This window comes from Procambarus clarkii, chromosome 52 (genome assembly GCF_040958095.1).
Source record: "Procambarus clarkii isolate CNS0578487 chromosome 52, FALCON_Pclarkii_2.0, whole genome shotgun sequence".
Lineage (NCBI taxonomy): Eukaryota > Metazoa > Arthropoda > Malacostraca > Decapoda > Cambaridae > Procambarus > Procambarus clarkii.
In genome coordinates, this window is record NC_091201.1 from 24,523,702 (window position 1) to 24,544,087 (window position 20,386).

At 39.4% G+C, this 20,386-nt stretch overlaps 2 protein-coding genes across 3 annotated transcripts; one reads left to right on the plus strand and one right to left on the minus strand.

The window, feature by feature from the left end:
* Window positions 1-586: 586 nt before the first annotated feature.
* LOC123763631 (transcription factor IIIA) lies at window positions 587-11,759 on the plus strand. Of its 2 annotated transcripts, XM_045750873.2 has the most exons (9): window positions 587-790; window positions 1,762-1,858; window positions 2,083-2,508; window positions 3,741-3,850; window positions 3,992-4,159; window positions 5,948-6,114; window positions 8,166-8,277; window positions 8,579-8,681; window positions 9,920-11,759. In XM_045750873.2, exons 3-9 carry the CDS (start codon window positions 2,083-2,085, stop codon window positions 10,247-10,249), a joined length of 1,416 nt encoding a protein of 471 aa, XP_045606829.1. In that variant the 5' UTR covers window positions 587-790; window positions 1,762-1,858; the 3' UTR covers window positions 10,250-11,759. The 2 variants fall into 2 exon arrangements, with proteins under 2 accessions (XP_045606829.1, XP_045606828.1); XM_045750872.2 differs by lacking the exon at window positions 1,762-1,858.
* On the minus strand, window positions 11,260-19,252 carry LOC123763632 (uncharacterized). Its single transcript, XM_045750874.2, has 5 exons — window positions 18,941-19,252; window positions 18,017-18,264; window positions 16,401-16,653; window positions 15,828-16,015; window positions 11,260-13,836 (listed from the first exon to the last, which is right to left on the minus strand). Exons 1-5 carry the CDS (start codon window positions 19,008-19,010, stop codon window positions 13,621-13,623), a joined length of 975 nt encoding a protein of 324 aa, XP_045606830.1. The 5' UTR covers window positions 19,011-19,252; the 3' UTR covers window positions 11,260-13,620.
* Between the last annotated feature and the right edge of the window lie 1,134 nt (window positions 19,253-20,386).

Genomic DNA, 20,386 nt, shown 5'->3' on the forward strand with positions numbered 1-20,386 from the left:
ATTTGGTATAATTTACAGTCTCTGTGGCGTAGTGGTAAGACACTTGCTTGGCGTTCCGCAAGTGCTTTGTCCTGGGTTCGTATCCTGGCCGGGGAGGATTTACTGGGTGCAAATCCTTAACTATAGCCTCTGTTTAACTCAACAGTAAAATGGGTACCTGGTTGTTAAACAATTTGGCGGTCGTATTCTGAGAAACACGCTTTGCCTGCTAGTGGCTGTACAAAAATGTAAGAGCTCTTGTATATACAAATAAATTTAAAAAAAAAATAGAAAAAATATAGAGGGGTGTTGTACATGCTGCTATGGCGGTATGTCCACTCACAGGTTGATTGATTGATGATGATTAAGCCACCCAAAAGGTGGCACGGGCATGAATAACCCGTAAGTGGTGGCCCTTTGGAGCCATTACCAGTATCACCCTGCATGACGGGAGATGTCTCCCCACTCACAGGATGAGTGGCTGTCCAATAAACTCGCCCCTCAAGGGGAAAAAATCTAAAATTTAATTAATTAATTAACAGTTATTATGTACGAGTCGACCGGCCCTCGTGCACGAATAGTGAGACGAACCCGTGTACGAGGCGACGTATGTGTATGTACGAGGTGACCTGTGGGCGCCTTAACACGTGTTGGGGTCACGTGGTGAAGTGTTGAGGCGCCTCCAGCTGTTAGTGTCACGTGGTGAGTGCCACCACCACGTGTCCCACAGTGCCAGGTCACTGCCAACACCCTAGACGTGTCACACGGCACTAGAGAGGCTCAACTCACCGGGCTCCGCCAACCACTGAAGGTGAGTGAGTCAAATTACACCAAAAGTACCTTAATTAAACAAAAATATTATTCGGTAACGCCTACAAATGAAATTAACCTAGAAATTAACCCAAATCATGAGTAATGGGGAAAACCCGGTGGTACAGTCGGGTTTATTCTCGACCCACAATCGAGAAATTCCGGGTTCGAATCCCCGGGGTCGTGAACAAATAAGTTGGGCGCGTTTCCTCTCACCTGATGCTCCTGTCCACCTCGTAGTAAAGAGGTACCCCAGGAGTTAAGTCAGCGTGTTGTGGGGGAGTTGTATCCTAGGAGGGGGGGGAGATAATTAAATCCCCCTAATTAATAATTAATAATCAGTAGTTAGACCCCCAAAAATACCAATTTAAGAAAATACCAAATATATATATTCTCACCAACTCATTGTACCTTATTGTAAATAATAATTATTATTATTATTATTATTAATATACCCATAATGGGGTGAGAATAGCTTGAGCTACCTCATCCCTTTGTGTGTATTTTACCTCAATAAACTTATTTCAATTTCAATTTCAATTTCAATATACCCTTTGGGTGGGGGGGGGGATTATAGGCTTCGATATAATATAAACCTAACATATACTGCATGTACAACCTGCTGGCTTCCTGTCCCCCAACACAATGAAATATTATGCATTATAACTTCCTCTGTGTTCACAAAGACAATAAACCATTCCCACATACAATATACCACAAAGAAGTTTCTCAAACAGTGAGCATTGTCTCCAAAATAAGATCCTGTACTATGTATCCGGTGGCCGCACCTTAGTACTGTAATTCTGTAACTGCGAATATCCTTATTGTTAAAACCGTATGTTGCTAGTTTTGGCTGTGTTAGGTTAGGCTAGGTTATTTAAAGTTTGGTATATACATTATATATACATACATATATATGAATGTCTCATTGAATATGGCAGCATATTCCGTATTTACTATTTTCTGATTTAGGGCTTCTATCCCTACCTGTACCTGATCAACCAGGCTGTGACTCATACGTCAGGCTGCGAGCAGCCGCGTCCAACAGCCTGGTTGAGCAGCAAGTCAGGTGTGTAAATTATTAATAATGTTAAATGAATTACCGATTTTAAAATACTGTAAAGCATTGTCTCTGATGTTTGTTATTGCTGTACAGTACAGTTAGTAGTATTTAGCTACTCTTATATATTCTCTACCCATCTTTTGAGTATTTTCAGCCCCGTAATGTGTTTCTATGCCAGTATTTTATGATATGGAATACTGTACAGTATATACCCATGTTTCTCTTTTCAGATGGAAAATGAAGCAAATATGAATATGACTATAGAAACTGCATCTGGGGATATATACAAGAGTGCTGATGGGGCTGAATCATTATCCGAAGAGGAAGTTGATGTTGTGGGTGCCAGTGCAGCAGATGGAAATAAAGGGATCGATGTGAACCTCTGTCAAAGGATCACCAGTAATGGTCTCGCAGTGAAGTCGATGACGAGACTGAAACGTGAAAACAACGAATTGGATAGTTGTCAGAGAAATGTTAAAGATTGCTTGGAAATTAGTAGCACTGCAATAGTTAGAAAAGAGAGTAAGCAACACACAAGAACATCCAGTGGTAGCGAAGGTAACCTGACCGTGCATGTGTGCACACATGAAGGCTGTTCAAAGGTGTTTAGTAGACCCAGTCGCCTTGTTCAGCATGAAAGAACACACACTGGTGAGGTGAGCGTTCAATATTTGGCCGTCTAGTTAATGTTTGTGTATATATTTTTAGTAGTGAATAATTGTTCTTCATATTACTGTATAATTATTATACTTTACTAAAATATACATAATATTACTGTAACATGCATAACCCAAAACACTATGTGTCTTAGTGGCTTTGCAAAAATATAAAAACACCTATGTTATGTACTCTCACAAACCCAATATACCTTCTTGTACCTGTATGTATGTATGTACAGGTATATATATATATATTGTATATTATAAATAATTATTGTAGCATAGAATAGTCTACCAAGTGCTATTTTGAGGAAAAGAATTTTACTTTCTGGGAGGGCTCCTTGGTGCTAGCTACCTGGCAAGCTCCACCCAATTCAATCCATACCAGGCCCTTACAAATTATTGTAAGCCTACCAGGGACCATAGGTTAAAATCTGGCCACCTCTAAAAAGATGTAAGGAGCAGGGGATTCACCCTAAACAAGAAAAACCACCAGAAAGTTGGGTGAACTAAAACATACAAGATCAACAAGCCACAATGTAGGACAGAAAACAGGAGATGCTTTTTCACCTATAGGGTTGTAAATCCGTGGAATCCCGCCAAAGCCGTTAACGCCAAAACTCTGCTGGGTTAGAAAGGATCATCCGGGCAAATGGAGATATCTTTGACAAGCCGTCAGCTTCCTCTCCTCGTCGAGGCCACTAGTATTGGTGGCTCTTGGGTAAATTCAGGTAAATACAAACGGCAAGATAAGTAAAATCATGAGAAATGAAACAGCAAAGTCTTGAGACAAACAAATCACCTGCTCATGAAGCAGTTCTCTCATTATTTACACCTGCTTCCCTTCCTCTGTTCCCTAGCCATTAATCTCAGTCAATTTGCCTGGTGCTTACATCTATGACATTCAAGGTTATGCTCCTCTTCCTGCCCCATTGCTCTTTAGGTCCTGATTTTTCAGATAAGTGTGACTTATGGTCATTGGCTCTGGGTTTTAGTTGAACCTCTTAAGGACTCTGCTTATCGGGCATCTACAGAGTTATAAACTGAGTAAATTATTTCTTACAGTGCATTTACATTCTATCCTGAATAGTGTTTTCTCCTTTTAATATAAAATTTGGAGGTGGGAAAAGAATGATGCAAGCACTGGCTTGAATGTGTCGTAATTTTCAAAAGTTGCTAAATACCTGTACTGTATATACCATATGTACTGAATTTGTGTGTGCTTTCAGCGACCCTATGCATGTCCCTCTGCAGGATGCTTTCAAACATACACTCGACAACAACATCTCAAGAGACACCTAGAAATTGGACACCAAGACAAATCTGACGAGAAATTAAAGTAAGTTCACTGAGGACCCACAACTTTGTAATGCTGGTACTGTAATGACTTTTTTGTGTGATGTTCATTTTGATTAATGAATTAGTATTCTATTTTAGTATTTATATACTGTATATATTTATATATATATTTTTTCCCCAGATGTGATGAATGTGAAAAGGTCTTTAGCAATGTTTATTCTTTGAAGAAACATCATTACCGATATCATGTGCGTAATATGTTCAAGTGTGAAAGCTGTGAGCTAACCTTTAGGAAGCAGCAGCATTTGCGTACACACTCCTATGTGCACACTGGTGTCAAACCATACAAGTAAGTCTAATTCATTGTGAAAAACATGCTTCAAGTTCATGAACAAAAATCACTCATATCTACAATATTTTATGGTCAAACAATTTAGTCTTTAATATCTAAGGATAAATGTTCTTTTTAGATCCCATGACCCAGTTGATGAAAGAACACATTAATATCCCTGTTATAAGCTTTCATTTGTTTATATACCTGTCATGTTATGTTTTCTTTACTCATGATCTTTCTAAAAAATTAAATTGAAGTTATTCAACCTTCAAGTGCTTAAAAAACTGTCATCATTCTTTGTAGACTGTCTAAAGAGAATGTCTTCATTCTCAAGTACAGTGCCCAAAGCTCAACTGCATAATCTAAATAGATTATGCTGCTTATAATTTTTAGAAATCTATATTTCCTAGGGCGCAGGTAGGAGAGATACATATTACAGTACAGTACAGTACTCTAATTTACACTTGGAAAATCTAGATGAACTGGTTCCAAACCTGCACATAAATCAGAAGGACCACCACTTGAGACCAGAAGGCAAGGTAGGATGTGCAAAAGAGCTCTGTTGAAAAGCAGAGGTGCAATAGGTATGCTAAGAGAAAACACTTATTAATGTTAAATACCCAAGACTTTCAATGAACTCCCTCTGCACACAAGGGGCATAACTGGCTGACCTCTGACTGTGTTCAAGAGAGAACTTGATAAACACCTTCAAAGGATACCTGATTACCGAGGCTGTGATTTTTAAGTTGGGCCCTGAGCAGCTATGCCGAGCAGCCTGGTTGACCAGACCACCAACCAGGAGGTCTTGTCAGAGACCAGGCTGTGGGAATGTTGATCCCTAGAACCAACAACAGGTAGGCAGACCTTTGGCAAGCCAATGGCTTCCTGTTCTTCTCTACACACTAGAGATGGTGACCTTCAGGCATATTTAGGAATAAATAAAGTTTCTTTGAGCTAGGATATTTGCAGATCTTTTCCTTGACTGGAATATTGATAGCACTGGTCTTGGATATGGGCAATACTGGATTTGGAATATTTGTATTTGTTCTGGACTAGGATTTTGACGGTACAGTTCTTGCCTTTGACTGGGATATTGACAGAACTTTTCCTACATTGAGAAATTTCGATACTTTCCCTGGACTGTAATGTCGATAGTAATACTGTAGTAATATAGCATAGATAGATTTTTTCCTGGACTAGTATTTACAATACTTGCCTAAAGCACAATAGTCACAGGGAAAAGACTGGAGGGTCAGGCCCCAAACTTCCATGATGAAATTTCAAGCTCCTGAAGCGAGAGCTATGGTAATGAAGTGTAAAACACTGTAAATTCAATGACAAATTTGTTCATCTTAGGCATGATGAGAGTAACGTGGTGACTCTTCAGTCTGCTGCTATCAAATATACTGTAAGAAATATTGCTGGAACAGCAGTAGAAGCTTTCAAGATTGAACTTGCTAAGTTTCTGCTGGAGGTACTTGATCAGTACCTGGAATATGTATAGCACTTGCTCTGGAGATTTATATTTTCTGTACTCAGTATATTTTCAGCATCAGGATTGGGATATTTACAATACTATTTTTGGATTGGAATATGATGTTTTAAATAATATTTTATTTATTAGGTGATGGATGTATGAAATACAACCTACCCTTCCCATAAAAACTACAGTACCAGCTTTTCTCATGTCATATTTCCTATTTACAAATTTCTATAAATAATAATTTCTAGGTGTTGCACATATTTTAAATTTAAATTATGTTCATACTGTATTTTGTTACATTTTTTGTTGGATGTTATCAGATGTAACTTCCCAGAGTGTGACGTTCGATGTGAGACTCCAAGTCGTCTTAAGCGTCATAGTATGATTCACGAGAAAAACCGCTATGCTTGCCCACAGGAATCTTGTCAGGAAACATTTGATCAATATAAGGAACTGCAACACCATCTCTCCACTAATCACCCAAAAGGTAAACGACTATCAGTCAATTTCCACATTTCTGTCCTTATGGAGAACAAGGACAGAGCAACAATAATAATAACAATAATGATGTAATTGTATTTTGCTTGTCTCCAGTAAACAATGTGGAATAATTATAATGATTTGCACTTAATTGGATATTTTGGGTACAAGTTGGGTATTCTGCATGGTTTTGCTTTGGTTATTCTGTTACTATATTTATCATATATTGAGAGCTCCTTTATCAGTGACATCAAAACATCAAAAACAACTTCAAAAGCTCAGAAAACTTGATTCCTGGGGCCTGCATTCAAATTTCTGCTAACGTCCCTCTTTACTTTTTTTTTTACTTTTAGTATTGTTAAAATGCAGTCCTTGTTCATGGGAAACTAACAAAACAAAATAAATAATTTTTTTTACTGTGGCTGTGGTGGAGTGAGGAAATCTTTCGATGACATCATGATTCACCAGTGTTCATGAAGCAATCTCTACGTTCAGCTTAGCCCTGCATGTTTTGCATAAAGTTGTAACTGCACACATTGAATATATTATATTTTCTCAATATTTTTAATGCTTTTATCATGTTCTTCAAGTGCAGTGATACATTGGGCTGTCAATGTTATTTATATCATAGACTGTGTAAAACATAGGTATGCAGATATATTCATGTCACTAATATGTGCACAATATTATATTTGTTGAACAAAAAAAACCATAGTTTTTGTTATTATTACAATGTATAAACATTATATATAACTATACCACACCAATCAGAACTGCATAGCAGTTCATAATACAATACTGCATAAAAATGTAATCTCATAACCATTGCATAGCGCCACATGCTCATCAGTTCCTAACATCACCTGGCAGAGCAAAGTGCCTCCCGATATACTATGTACAGCGCCAACTCTATCATTGACAAATACTTGATTACTCATTTATTTCACCATTAAGTGATGGTGTGGGCATGAGCTGGATGGTAGTGGCATGAGCTGCTGCTGCATGTGCTAATCATGGTTGCTCTTAGTACTGAGGCCTTCACGCCCAGGATTTCCGGCACCCAACCCCAAAGATGGTGTAAGTTTACTCGAGGCCTGAGGAAGCAGATGTGAGCACCTTGTATGCACAGGAATTTTATCTTGACTGGGGTTCTTTCCCCAGAATTGGCTCTTGTGTATATTTCTTTTCAGCTTTATAGATTTTGTTGTCAATTATCAGAATTTGGTAGCTGTAAGGGAAATAGAAACTAGTTTTGCAGTATTTGTTTATACTGTAATGTAAGCAATGTTTGTACCTGAAAGATTACAGAATAGGCCATACTCTCAATTATTGAACAAGACTTCATTTGCTTATTAATTATATTCTTGTACTAATAAAATAAATATGTTGTGTAATATTTATATTTGCAGTAAGGTAAATGACAGTCCTGTTTTCTAACTACATTATCTACAGTGAATTTCTCCAAAATAATAGATGAAACCCTATTATGTTATAATAGGGTTTTAAGTAATAATGATTACAATGCGGTTACAATCTAATATAATATATTGTAAAACCTTACAATCTTATTGTTTACACCTGATTGACAATGTCCAAAATGTTATATGGGTCTATTTGTATTGGCAAAACCTTTTCCATTTTTCACCATAATGGCTTGGTATTAGTATTTTGCAATTCTTATGAATGTATCTGCAAATTGTGTGGGTGTGCTGTACATTATTATTGTATCCACAACACCAGTACCTGCTGTGGTTACATTGATTGAAGTATTCACAGCAACTGAATTGTTCTGAAATACTTTGGTGTCCACTCTTTCGTGTTTCATACACACACTTCCTAGATTTCACAATAAAATGTTATATGTACTGTTACTGGAGAATTTTGAAAGGGCGATATTGATGGTATTTTTCTGTTAAATAGTGCAGCTTTTGTAAAATTTATGCTAAATATAAAGAAGGAGGTTGTAATTTGTGTGTTTTTTATCATTTGTAATTGGTTCTTTTTACAAAAATTAAAAGGTTAGTACGGTATTGTTAACTTTTTATTTTAATTTTACAGCTTGTGATATCTGTGGCAGAACCTTTCGGCAACTTCGACAGGTTAAAGTACATCGAATGACTCATGAAAATGTCCAAGTGGCTTATTTCTGCCCCTTTGTAGCTTGTGATAAGTAAGGAATCTTGTCGTCTTTCAGTAATTGTTTGTAAAAATGGAAATGCTTACATTATCACCATTAAGTTGGGTGGCAGTTAGCTGTAATGCTAGCTGTATACAGCATGTCTCAGAACACCTTTTTAAATTTCATTTCAGAAATAAATAAGTATTTTCAATGTAGAGTATCAGGTTCTTGCTGCTAGAAATGATAGATAGCATAAAGTTTTGAAATGGGTAAGTGTGGCCCAAGTTCTAGCCACTACTCATTTCTTTCAATAGAAATCATTTATTTATTTTGTCATTCATCTTTATTTCAGGCACTTCTACAAAGAAGAGAACTTAAAGGCACATATTGCAACTAAACATGAGCAGTCCAGGATCTATGAGTGTGGTGTTTGCAGCAAACGTCTTTCCACCAAGGTAAACTATTTTGGCTCTTTACATTATTTGTTCTCTCGTACATATTTCACAGGGCTCTTAGCTACATTTTTTCTTAACATGCTTTGTACGCACCGGCATGTGATTATGCTTACATACACTTTGGTCACACAGGTTGCCTCACCTGTGCAGTAATTCTTAGCTGATTTGAATTTTATTCTTTTTCTATTCATTCTCTTAATCAAACCTCTCAGTACTGCCTGGTAAATTTGTACAGGCAGTTCCCCAATTACAAATGAGTTATGTTCTGAGACTTTAAAGCATTTATTCGGAACACGAATCAAGATTTTCTATAGCCTCAATGCTGTAAGTGTGAGATGTGTTCCCAGGCCACCAAAAATTGTCATAAAACTAATATTTTTGGGACACATAATATAAAAAAACATTATTTACCTTGAATAATGGATTTATCCTGCTTGTCAATGTTAGCTGTTTTTAAAGAGTGAAGTGGTATAATTACATGAATAAATAAATGAAAATACATGTACACTGGGGTGGTCAGTCATTTTGTCTCGCAGTAAAGGCCTCATGAGTAAACACCTCCCCACCATCCTACCTACAGCCCAGGGCCCCACCCCACCCACTGGTGGGGGTGTATCACACACCCTACCACCCCCCCACCCTGGCCACTAGTGGACTAAACACTAGACACCATAGTTAGTGTCTGGCCACTAACCTTGGACACAGACAGACAGACAGAGACATTCTCCTTTATAAATATAGATTGTAAGTACTGTACGTAGGTGGAGAAAGGGAGGGTTGGAGGTTTTATGAGTATTTCATAATTTTGTTTCATGTGATAGCAGGATTTGTACTGTACATAAACAAATATTTCATAATATTTGTATTGTGTGATATTCCTGACAGAACTGTTGATAGCTTCCTCGAATGTCTGTAATTGAAAGCTACCTAGCTTGTTTTAAATATCATCTTTCACTTTCTATTATTACATATTTGCCTATTATAGGATGAGGTTAGTCTGTTGACCTCCTTTTCCTCTAACACACTTCATATATTATAATGCAGTCTCTGTCTATTTTATCTTCTTTTTATTATCTTTAGCCCATTTATGTCTTATACAATTATGTACTTTTTAAAGGGAAGTTTTACTTTTTCCTTCCCAATTTTTTTTGTCCTATTATCTTACTATAAATATGTAGCTCCTTATCTTCATTTATTTCCATGTTCAATATGTTTAACATGTTCTTATTGTGTTGCAGCAAAAGTTAATGCAGCATACAAAGACTCACAGTCCAAGTTACAAACGAAACTATAAATCGAACAAGCCACGCAAACCTCGTAAAGATAAAGGAGTCTTGCGTCGAGATCTTGCTCGCCTTCTGTCTAACTACTGTAGTGATGAAGAATGTATGGATATAAACGATTTAGATGCCAGTCAAAATGAAACGCCAATAAAATCTCGGTGTCTTGACAATCTTGATCCTAGAGAAGAAATTATGTCTCCTGTCACAAAAGAAATGAATAATGCTTCTGAATGCCAAACAGGTATTGAAGCCAATAAAACACATGAACTGTCTAAATGTCAATGAATGCGAGTTAAATTGTATTTACAGTATTTTCATATTATCTATTTACTGCATTCTGTGTAGCTGTTTGGTGTGTGGATCAGTGTTTATAGTCTTATAGCATTATTAACTCCTTTAGTGCAAAATTTCAAGAAATGTGTCAAATCTATCTTCTTACATTATACAAAGTATTTTTAGTTCCTGAAAATAATACAAGAATGTGCTATAATCATAGTGGTGACAGTTCTTAGAAATCATTGTTGCCTCTTCCTCTTACTTTTGCTTTTGTGTCACAGAGCAGCTTACATCCTGGTAGATTTGAAAGTTTATATTTGTAATCCTTTGCTACGAGTACCTCAATTGTAGCCATTCCTGTTGACCTTGAAAAGCTTTGACACTACCTGGAGATATTTTTGTAAGCATGCATATTGGCTATGCATGCTTAACTCATGAGTACTTAATGGAAAGATGACCTGTGCCTTATTGTCAGAACTGTTGTCCCTCTTAATTATGCTCTTCCTAGTGGAATGTCCTGATTTTCAAGATCAGAAATTTTACTTTCTTAATGTCCTTAGAAGTCGCTATTTTCACCATAAGGTCCTTGGTGATTTCAACACTTATGCCATCACTTACCTTGTGTTTTTTTCCTCTCGCATTGGCATTTCAAATGATATTTAAGACATTTGAGCTGTTCTGCAACACAGATAGGACTAAATAGTCTTCCAGGTTATGGGCCTTATTTTGACACTTGGTTTACTCACAGCATTTAACAATAATTTAATAATACCAGCTCTAAACAGGCTTGTTACACTAGAGCTCCTCAATTCACCTGTCTCAAGAATGCTGTACGAGACTAGTCTTATTTATACACCGGCTCCACTAACTCTACACAAATATTTGATCAATACGCCATCAACAATGGAATCTACCGTGTATATCTCTGCTTTTTTCATATATTTACCCTATTTTTGTTAAGTCATTTCAAGGTTTTTAAGAAGTGTTACTGGTTATACCATGGATTGATAAAACTCCACTCAAGAAAGAGCTGTATAATACACTAAGCCATATCACAGCATTCAATGAAGATGAATATACTTAGATTATTTTATCCTAATACATTTAACAAATATTGAAAACACTGTTCATGCATTTTTTAACTTTTTTAGAATATATTAAAATTGTATAATTTCATCTGGTAAACATGCCGATAACTAATATTTACATTATATTTCCTTTGATTATATTTTAGATATTGATGCTATAATTTAAAATTTATTTAATGTTTAAATTTTTGTCAGATTCATAAAATAGATCATTTATCACTAGAGACAATAAGACCTAATTGATTCAAATAACAATACATTGTTACCATGTACAGTAAACTCTAGGTATACAATTGTCTACAAATTTGAATTTGTATAATTTTTATAATTTAAGCAAAACATTTAAGTATTTTATTGTGGGATATAAGACAAATGTGTAAATATATGTATAAAGTAGTTGAAATAAAGGTTGAATGTTTATAAAAAGTTAACTTGTGTTTTTTTAGTCATTGCATTCAGTTGCCCCCTAACCCATGTTCTGCATGCAGGTGTCTGCTGTAGTGCATGCAGGTGTCTGCTGTAGTGCATGCAGGTATCTGCTGTAGTGCATGCAGGTGTCTGCTGTAGAGCATGCAGGTGTCTGCTGTAGAGCATGCAGGTGTCTGCTGTAGAGCATGCAGGTGTCTGCTGTAGAGCATGCAGGTGTCTGCTGTAGAGCATGCAGGTGTCTGCTGTAGAGCATGCAGGTGTCTGCTGTAGAGCATGCAGGTGTCTGCTGTAGAGCATGCAGGTGTCTGCTGTAGAGCATGCAGGTGTCTGCTGTAGTGCATGCAGGTATCTGCTGTAGTGCATGCAGGTGTCTGCTGTAGAGCATGCAGGTGTCTGCTGTAGAGCATGCAGGTGTCTGCTGTAGAGCATGCAGGTGTCTGCTGTAGAGCATGCAGGTGTCTGCTGTAGAGCATGCAGGTGTCTGCTGTAGAGCATGCAGGTGTCTGCTGTAGAGCATGCAGGTGTCTGCTGTAGAGCAGGCAGGTATCTACTGTAGAGCAGGCAGGTGTCTGCTGTAGAGCATGCAGGTGTCTGTTGTAGAGCATGCAGGAGTCTGCCGTAGAGCATGCTGAGCAGACGAGGTCAGCCAAGTCATTAAAGATGCCTGGAGCGAGGCAGGTAGGGAAGGTTTGTAGGCTCAAAAGTGGTGTCACTCGCCAGGAGGCAGGCCTTATGGACTCATTACCAGAGTGACTGGTAACGACATAGGTCTGGACTGAAGGTCATTATTCACTGTTCTACCCTTGAATAATGTATAGGTTGAACAGTTTTTAAATATATTTGGGAGTGAGTTCCATTTATTAGGCCCTTTTTGTTTACATGGCATGTTTGCATAGGTTTAGTCTAACTCTGGGAATATCAAAGTATATTTATTTCTAGTGTGATGCTCATGGGTTCTGTTACATTTATCTAGGAAGATTTTCAAAGGCAGGATTAGAATTCGGAACAAGGTTCTTTAAGTATACAGTAAATTGAACAAGAACGTGTGGAGTGTATCTTTAGCATGTTTAGGGATTTAAACTGCCAACACACTTGGCTGTGTGTAGCCTGAAGATGAATGTTAGAGACATTCGGCAAGTCACTTATATATTTGAGAAATAGGAGAGGTCCTAAGATGCTGCTTTGTGGCACTCCTATAGTTAATGATAGACTGGGAGAGGTTTACCGCTGATGACTATTTATTAGTGTAAGTTGAAAATCAGATCAATGCCTTCTCTACAAAAAAGGATCAATGATCCCTTTTTGTAGGGAAGATGCATAAAGGTTTTGAGCCTAATGGTTCCAAGTGGGGTGCTCCTTATACAACATTGGGCCTTTCCCATTGGGTTAAATCTGGCTCTTTAGATGCTCATCAGAATCGCTAGGGTGGTTCTTCTCAATTGGCAGTACTGCATTTGCTGGCCAGGTGTTGTGCATGGACAGTGTTGGGCAAGTTTGGGTTTCCCATCAACTCTTTACAAGTCCCAGCTTCAAATTTTTCCATTGGCACTGAGAAACCGTTGGGTCGGTTCTATGCTTGTATTATTCACTCCATCTTTTGTTTGTTTGCGTTCCTAAGATTGCTCTTTCCCTTGCAAAAATAGCAATTAATAAAGATTGTTTTTACTATTTGCTTTGGGGTATTAGACTACCTAATAATCTGCAGCATTAGACATTCTCTGACATCACTTTCTTAATGTCCAGCTGTGAAACCCCAGAATTAGACTGGCTGATAAGGCATTAAAAGGCCTTAAATCCTCTTTAAACTGATATAATCAATTAATCACATTTTGGTTAGTAAATTGAAAGCAAAACTTGGAATTCTTATCCATCGAGTGAAAAGGCACGGTTTATATAATCAAAGGTATTCTCATCAACGTCGTGTCCGGGTGAAGGAGCTCTGGAGGACACCACGCCGACAGTGACTCGAGGAGGGTTCAAGGAGTCCCCACCAGCAGCAGCACCGTCTGCAGCTGGTCTTCTTCCACCTTGTGATGAGGAGACCAACACAGGAGAAACACCATCGTTCTGGCTACCAGACTGTTGATACATAGGACAATTGGTATAAGCAGTTGTAAATATTGGTGTTAAAATTTGGTGTTTGGCCTTATATATACAATTATATGACAATATATGTACAGTATGATCCTTGTCCACTTTGCATTTTTGTCACCTATCATTTAACCACTTTTTATATACACACCTAAACATTAAACATCTAAATTTAGCCAAAAGACACTTTGGTGTTTACTTCGTGTACCCATTATGATCCTTTGTAATCTTTTCCAATATTGCCCAATCTGTACGGATGTGCTTAATAAATGAACTGAACATGGAACCACGGCTTAGCAGGCTCCCTTTAGCACAAGACGCATTCAATTTATATTATAGTACCCTCACAGATCATGTTGACCAGTATTGTACTGATGGCTGCAACAGCCACCCGCGTGCTGGTGACTGCATCACAATAGTCATCTATGACAAAAATAAACCTACCGACATGTTTCAAGTTACGTGTGCCTCCGCCTATGGCCTCGCCACATAGTGCCTCCGCCTATGGCCTCGCCACATAGTGCCTCAGCCTATGGCCTTGCCACATAGTGCCTCAGCCTATGGCCTCGCCACATAGTGCCTCAGCCTATGGTCTCGCCACATAGTGCCTCCGCCTATGGCCTTGCCACATAGTGCCTCAGCCTATGGCCTTGCCACATAGTGCCTCAGCCTATGGCCTTGCCACATAGTGCCTCAGCCTATGGCCTTGCCACATAGTGCCTCAGCCTATGGCCTTGCCACATAGTGCCTCAGCCTATGGCCTCGCCACATAGTGCCTCAGCCTATGGTCTCGCCACATAGTGCCTCAGCCTATGGCCTCGCCACACGTGCCTCAGCCTATGGCCTCGCCACACGTGCCTCAGCCTATGGCCTTGCCATACAGTGCCTCAGCCTATGGCCTCGCCATACAGTGCCTCAGCTTATGGCCTCGCCACACGTGCCTCAGCCTATGGCCTTGCCATACAGTGCCTCAGCCTATGGCCTCGCCATACAGTGCCTCAGCCTATGGCCTCGCCATACAGTGCCTCAGCCTATGGCCTCGCCACATGGCGCCTCAGCCTATGGCCTCACCATAGTGCCTCAGCCTATGGCCTCGCCACATGGCGCCTCAGCCTATGGCCTCGCCATACAGTGCCTCAGCTTATGGCCTCGCCACACGTGCCTCAGCCTATGGCCTCGCCACATGGCGCCTCAGCCTATGGCCTCGCCATAGTGCCTCAGCCTATGGCCTCGCCACATAGTGCCTCAGCCTATGGCCTTGCCACATAGTGCCTCAGCCTATGGCCTCGCCACATGGCGCCTCAGCCTATGGCCTCGCCACATAGTGCCTCAGCCTATGGCCTCGCCACATAGTGCCTCAGCCTATGGCCTCGCCACATGGTGCCTCAGCCTATGGCCTCGCCACATGGTGCCTCAGCCTATGGCTTCGCCACATGGTGGCTCAGCCTATGGCCTCCTCACATAGTGCCTCAGCCTATGGCCTCGCCACATCTCACACTTACCCTTCATAAGTAATAAAGGTTAAACTCTATTACCGTTAAATGCAATAAAGCTCTAATAAGCCTCATCCCTTATAAAATAAACTCAGCAGGAATATAAGCAATAATTATGGTATTTATATTTTGACGTTACATATATCCCGTATTTTCTCATATTCCTCGTAATACAATCACCGAATCATGAATTATACGTATAAATGCACTGTATATTATTGTAATACATATTACTATTATTGCGTAAACTCTTGTTCGTTTTCAATGGGTATTAAATTTTATCAACGGGAGTTATATAATCTCTTGGTACAACCCTTTTACAAGTAAATTTCAAACAATTTTTCTCAAAAAACAGCTAAACTTAGCCAAATTCTAATATATATTTGTTGAAATCGCTCAAAGGTATACGAAGACTGGCTACCTAATCGCCTTGTTTAGGTAGCCAGTCTAAATACCTTAAGAGGTTACCGTACAAATGAATCTCACTTGGAATTTTGCCAGCGTGAAGCTGTTAGGAAAACGCTTGTTGAAGGTGTACTGGCGTTCCAGGAGCACCAAGAGGAGCAGCACCAGCAGGAGGATCACCACCCCTGTCAGGATCCACACCCAAGCCCGCCACGTTGGGACGCTCGAAGCTATCCCGAACTCAGCAGCAAAAGATGCTGCCAAATAATCTGTTTGGAAAATAATGTATATATAATATTTCACGAGATAAATCACCAGGGAGAAGCAAACACACCGATGTGTCGCTATATAATTATATATGGAATATTAAAATGCAAATATTTTCTCATCATATAAATAAACAGTTGCCTTAGTATCCTTCCCTTTTAAGGCTACCGAAGTAGTAGCCTTCGAAATGTCTCCCATTTCGGAGGTCTGGTTAGGTTCGAGGTTCCTAGTGCCCAAGGTGAATGAAATTATATATATGCAGGCTTAACATTTTGAAATTATCCATGGAAACTGTTCCAGTGTGAAAATAGACTTCTGGTACATTGGCCAACTGCTCTGACCACCATTCTACCTTACATGCATGTGACTCAGCGAGAGATCACTCACCTTGACGGCAGTTAACAGTGTACTGGATGGATATATTAGACGTTAAGAGTCTGATTCTGAGTGACGTGACCCCTGTCCTTTCTAGCCTGACACTGGCGGCGAGAGGCTTCATGCTGACTGGCTGCCAGGTCAAGCTACGCGCGCTCTCCATGGTCTCCTCGGGGATAACAGCCAGCTGAAGGAGGTGCTGGTAATGGACGCGTACATACACCGCCGTCCACACCAGCGGCAGTAATATCGGCGGCCATGATACCTGCCAATATTTAACACTTTCGACTAATAAAAACAAAATAAGACGAACTGACAATTTAAAGACAAAGTTAGTTCATGTATTATGCACCCCATTCCCATCTTGTGGGCGGTGATTGGAAAGGGTTACAGAGGCACATAATGGGCTCAGGGACTGAACCCCACAATTCATTTAGCTAAGCAAGTTACAATCTTGATGAGCTAAAATTCAATACAAGTCGTCACATCAACAAGGAAAAAATACTGAAAATTTCAATTGGTACAGGATTGGTGAAAAGTTTTCACCAATCCTGTACCGTTGAACAGTGTAGCTTGTGACATATATAGACGTTGATATTTTGAATAGGGGGGTGAACGGGTATTTCTCAAAATCAAATCAACATTTTTACATATGTGTTTTTTGGATAGCTAGGTCTAGGTTGGGTGACTTGCTTGTGGACCATTTAGGCAACCCGTCCTCAAGCTCGTCCAGCTGCGGCCGACCCCAAAGGCGCATTCCAAGTGGTTTAATCTTATTTTTCGTTTAATGTATTGAAAATCGGTGTAATCTTCCAGCTGTTCTCAAACAAAGCTCGTTAAAGCAGTGGCCGCTCCCCAAGACGCATTCATTAATTTTAACATATTGTGTATTAAAATAGGATTGTTCTCATATATAAATTAATATTATATATTAAAGTTAAGTGTGTAATTAGGCGTACGTTAGGTTAGGTGTTTAGGTTCTGTTGGCGATTATTTGTATACGAAGTCCGTGGGCAACCCGTCCTCGACTCGAGTCCATTACATCCAGCGGTCGATCCCACAGACGCATTCATAAATTTTTATATGCTGTTCATTCAAACCGGGGATTTTCTCAAATATAAATTAATATTATAATATATTAGCATATATAGGCATAGGTTAGGTTGGGTTAGGTGTTTAGGTTCTGTTGTATTTGTAGTACGTGGGTGAAGGATTTACAGCGTTGTGGTTCGAACAAAATTCGTCAGTGAAGCACTTGTTCCGGAAGTGTTCGAACGTCATCAGTTGTGAGTCGTGTGTAAAACGTTTTTCATTCATAAACAGGGGGTTTGCTGAGTGCATGGAATGGATTTTGGGTCCTTGTTTGGAGGACGGACTGTGTGCAGCCCGTCCTCAGGTTGTATAATATAAATTTATATTATTTTATATTTGAGTCTGTATAGTGCTTTAATATTGACAAATACATCTGGGAGTCGGGTGCTGCTTGTACGAAGCGTTAGCCTGAGGATGGATTGCTGTAGTGATGGTCCACATTGTATATTTACACAAGGAACAAGATTTTGGTGGTTAGAATGTTGTATGAACAATAATAATGCATAAATACATAAAGTTCAAGAGGGGCAAATTACCTTGAAGTTGATTGAACTAGTACGAATGTCCTTCAAAGTGACCTCTACGTCACCCCACTGCTTGCCCATGTTAGCGTCCAGCCCAAGGCAGTATAGCTGCTCCTCTTCCGTTGTCTCCAGCTGAATCTCTAGCCTCAGAACCTTTACATAGTTCTCAGGTCGCAGCCGGATTGTGGCAGATTCTTCCAATGTTAATGGAGGAGTCGCGTCATTTCGTGACTTCAAATAGCCAGAATTACAGTCTGAAACTGCAAAATTGTTTTATGGCTAAGGTCTCCGGCCTATGATGAGATTCTCCTCACCCTCCCTCCTGACTGCATATCCGGTCTTCACACTCTCCTGAAAACGACCTCTCACATTTCCTCCAGATGACAGACGTCCTCACACTCCCTCTAAACGATGATCAGGCTTTCCTCTCCCCTCCCCCCCCTCTCTCTCTCTCTCTCTCTCTTTCTCTGTCTCTCTCTCTCTCGACAACTGACCAGATTTTCTCACTTTCTCCAGATGACAGACCAGCTCTAACACTACCTTTTGACGACAATTAGGTCTTCACACCCCCCTCCTTCTTGACGATATCAATTATAGTAGAATAAGTACAAACAAGAGCAGCAGCAGACAGGGAATAAAGTCTAATCCAAACAAAAATAAAGAATGGTTACTAGCAATGGTTACAAAGAATATATTGCGACACAATGCCAGCGGCGGCCTGCTGTCCTCTACAAGTGGCACAGGCTCGAACTGCTGATTGACAAGATGATTTATCAATATTTTTCCTTATAAATTTAATATTTACACTGATTGTAAATTGCTTATGTAAAGCGAGAATACTGGGTTGTGTTACTGACAGGCAAGTTGTAATTTGCCCAACGAGCGAGTTTTAAAATACATACGACTCAATGATGTTTTACTGGTGATAAATCTTACCTTGTGCTAGGGTGCTGGTGCAGGTTTGAGCCAGAATCCACACTCCTACTGCCCACCTCACCCACACCATCCTTGCCTCGGGTTCACGCACTAATTCCAAGTGCTAATTAAACTTAGTTTCAATACAATAGTCAATGACAACTTTTCTTGCTTACTCCCTCTGTCAACTTTAATAACGTTAGGAGGCATCTGTTAGCAATGGTCTTGTCACGAAAGCACACATGTACAATGTCTTCCCTTCACTACATGCTGGTAAGTGGAATGAGTGAAGTGTATGTTACTTGGTGGTGTCTGTACTCATAATTACGAGATAACACTTTAACGCAGGAAACACTAGGCATCACCACACAGGATGTAACATATCTTGTTTGTTTCTATACATAATAAAAAAAGTGTTTTGTTTTAATATGTAAAGAAATTGTGTTTTAAAAGTCTTCTGTGCGTCGTCGTACAACCATTCAGAATAACAGATGTGTTTTGTATCTTCGTGAATCGGCAAAATTCGGCTTCGACTTTTATGTCCGTGGAATGTTTTCAGACTTATACAACAATATTGTTTTGTTTCTCAGAAAAAAAGTGGCTTTGCAAGTATGTAAGACCTCCAATTTTATGTACTCTTACAACCCAATGTACTTTCTTGAATATACATAAATAAATAAATAAATATGAGAAGAAAGTAAGTTCCAGCGAGGCCACAACATGTACAGTGTTAAGAACAGTACAAAGCGTCCCCAAGACATTATGACATTGTAATTGTCAGAATTAGGCTACGCTCTCCTTCCGAATTTCCCCACCACTAAGCACTTAGCTGTAAACTAAAAAGAGCCAAAATACACACACTTTTATTTTTTTTTCAACAGTGAATGGCCAAATTATCAATAATTTCAGGCTATATGGAGTGAAATGCCTGGAGCATTCTGTATAATTTACTCAAAAATATTAGAAAATATTCCTATAATCTATCCGAAGTTTACTTGTGTGGGGCTAGTGAACTCCACTCGCATCCCATGTACTGGGAGACTGCACAGTACTGTGTATTTAAACTTACTGATGAAAGAAACTGCTGGTTGTAACACAAGAACTGTGTGTGTGTGTGTGTATACCCCTTTCATCCGCCTCTTCTGGGGTATCACTAGAGTCTAATGGTATTAGGTAATCCACGTGCCAATTGAGGTTGAAAGTCCCAGCTGAATACCAGTTGTGTATCTCTGGGACCTTCTCTTATTGTGGGTACTCGAAGTTAGGTCGGAAGAGCTGAGTTCTGACTCGTTGGTTGTGAGTTCGAGGCTCCCATGGTTGAAGTAAATGTAATGTTATTTCCTTGTCAATTGTGGTTTGTAATTTATATGAATACATGCTGACTTGAAAGGCTTGAGATATATGAAATATTTTATCGGGTAACAGAATATACGTGGAGTCGCTGGATCGTTTTCAAGCTGTGATTAA

Coding starts and splice junctions, on each gene's coding strand:
- LOC123763631 (XM_045750873.2), top strand. CDS start 2,083: ATGGAAAATGAAGCAAATATGAATATGACTATAGAAACTGCATCTGGG. Junction 3,851..3,991: donor AAATCTGACGAGAAATTAAA/GTAAGTTCACTG, acceptor TTTTTTCCCCAG/ATGTGATGAATGTGAAAAGG. Junction 6,115..8,165: donor CTCCACTAATCACCCAAAAG/GTAAACGACTAT, acceptor TTAATTTTACAG/CTTGTGATATCTGTGGCAGA.
- LOC123763632 (XM_045750874.2), bottom strand. CDS start 19,010: ATGGTGTGGGTGAGGTGGGCAGTAGGAGTGTGGATTCTGGCTCAAACC. Junction 16,654..18,016: donor CTAGTTCAATCAACTTCAAG/GTAATTTGCCCC, acceptor AAATATTGGCAG/GTATCATGGCCGCCGATATT. Junction 16,016..16,400: donor CACTGTTAACTGCCGTCAAG/GTGAGTGATCTC, acceptor TTTTCCAAACAG/ATTATTTGGCAGCATCTTTT.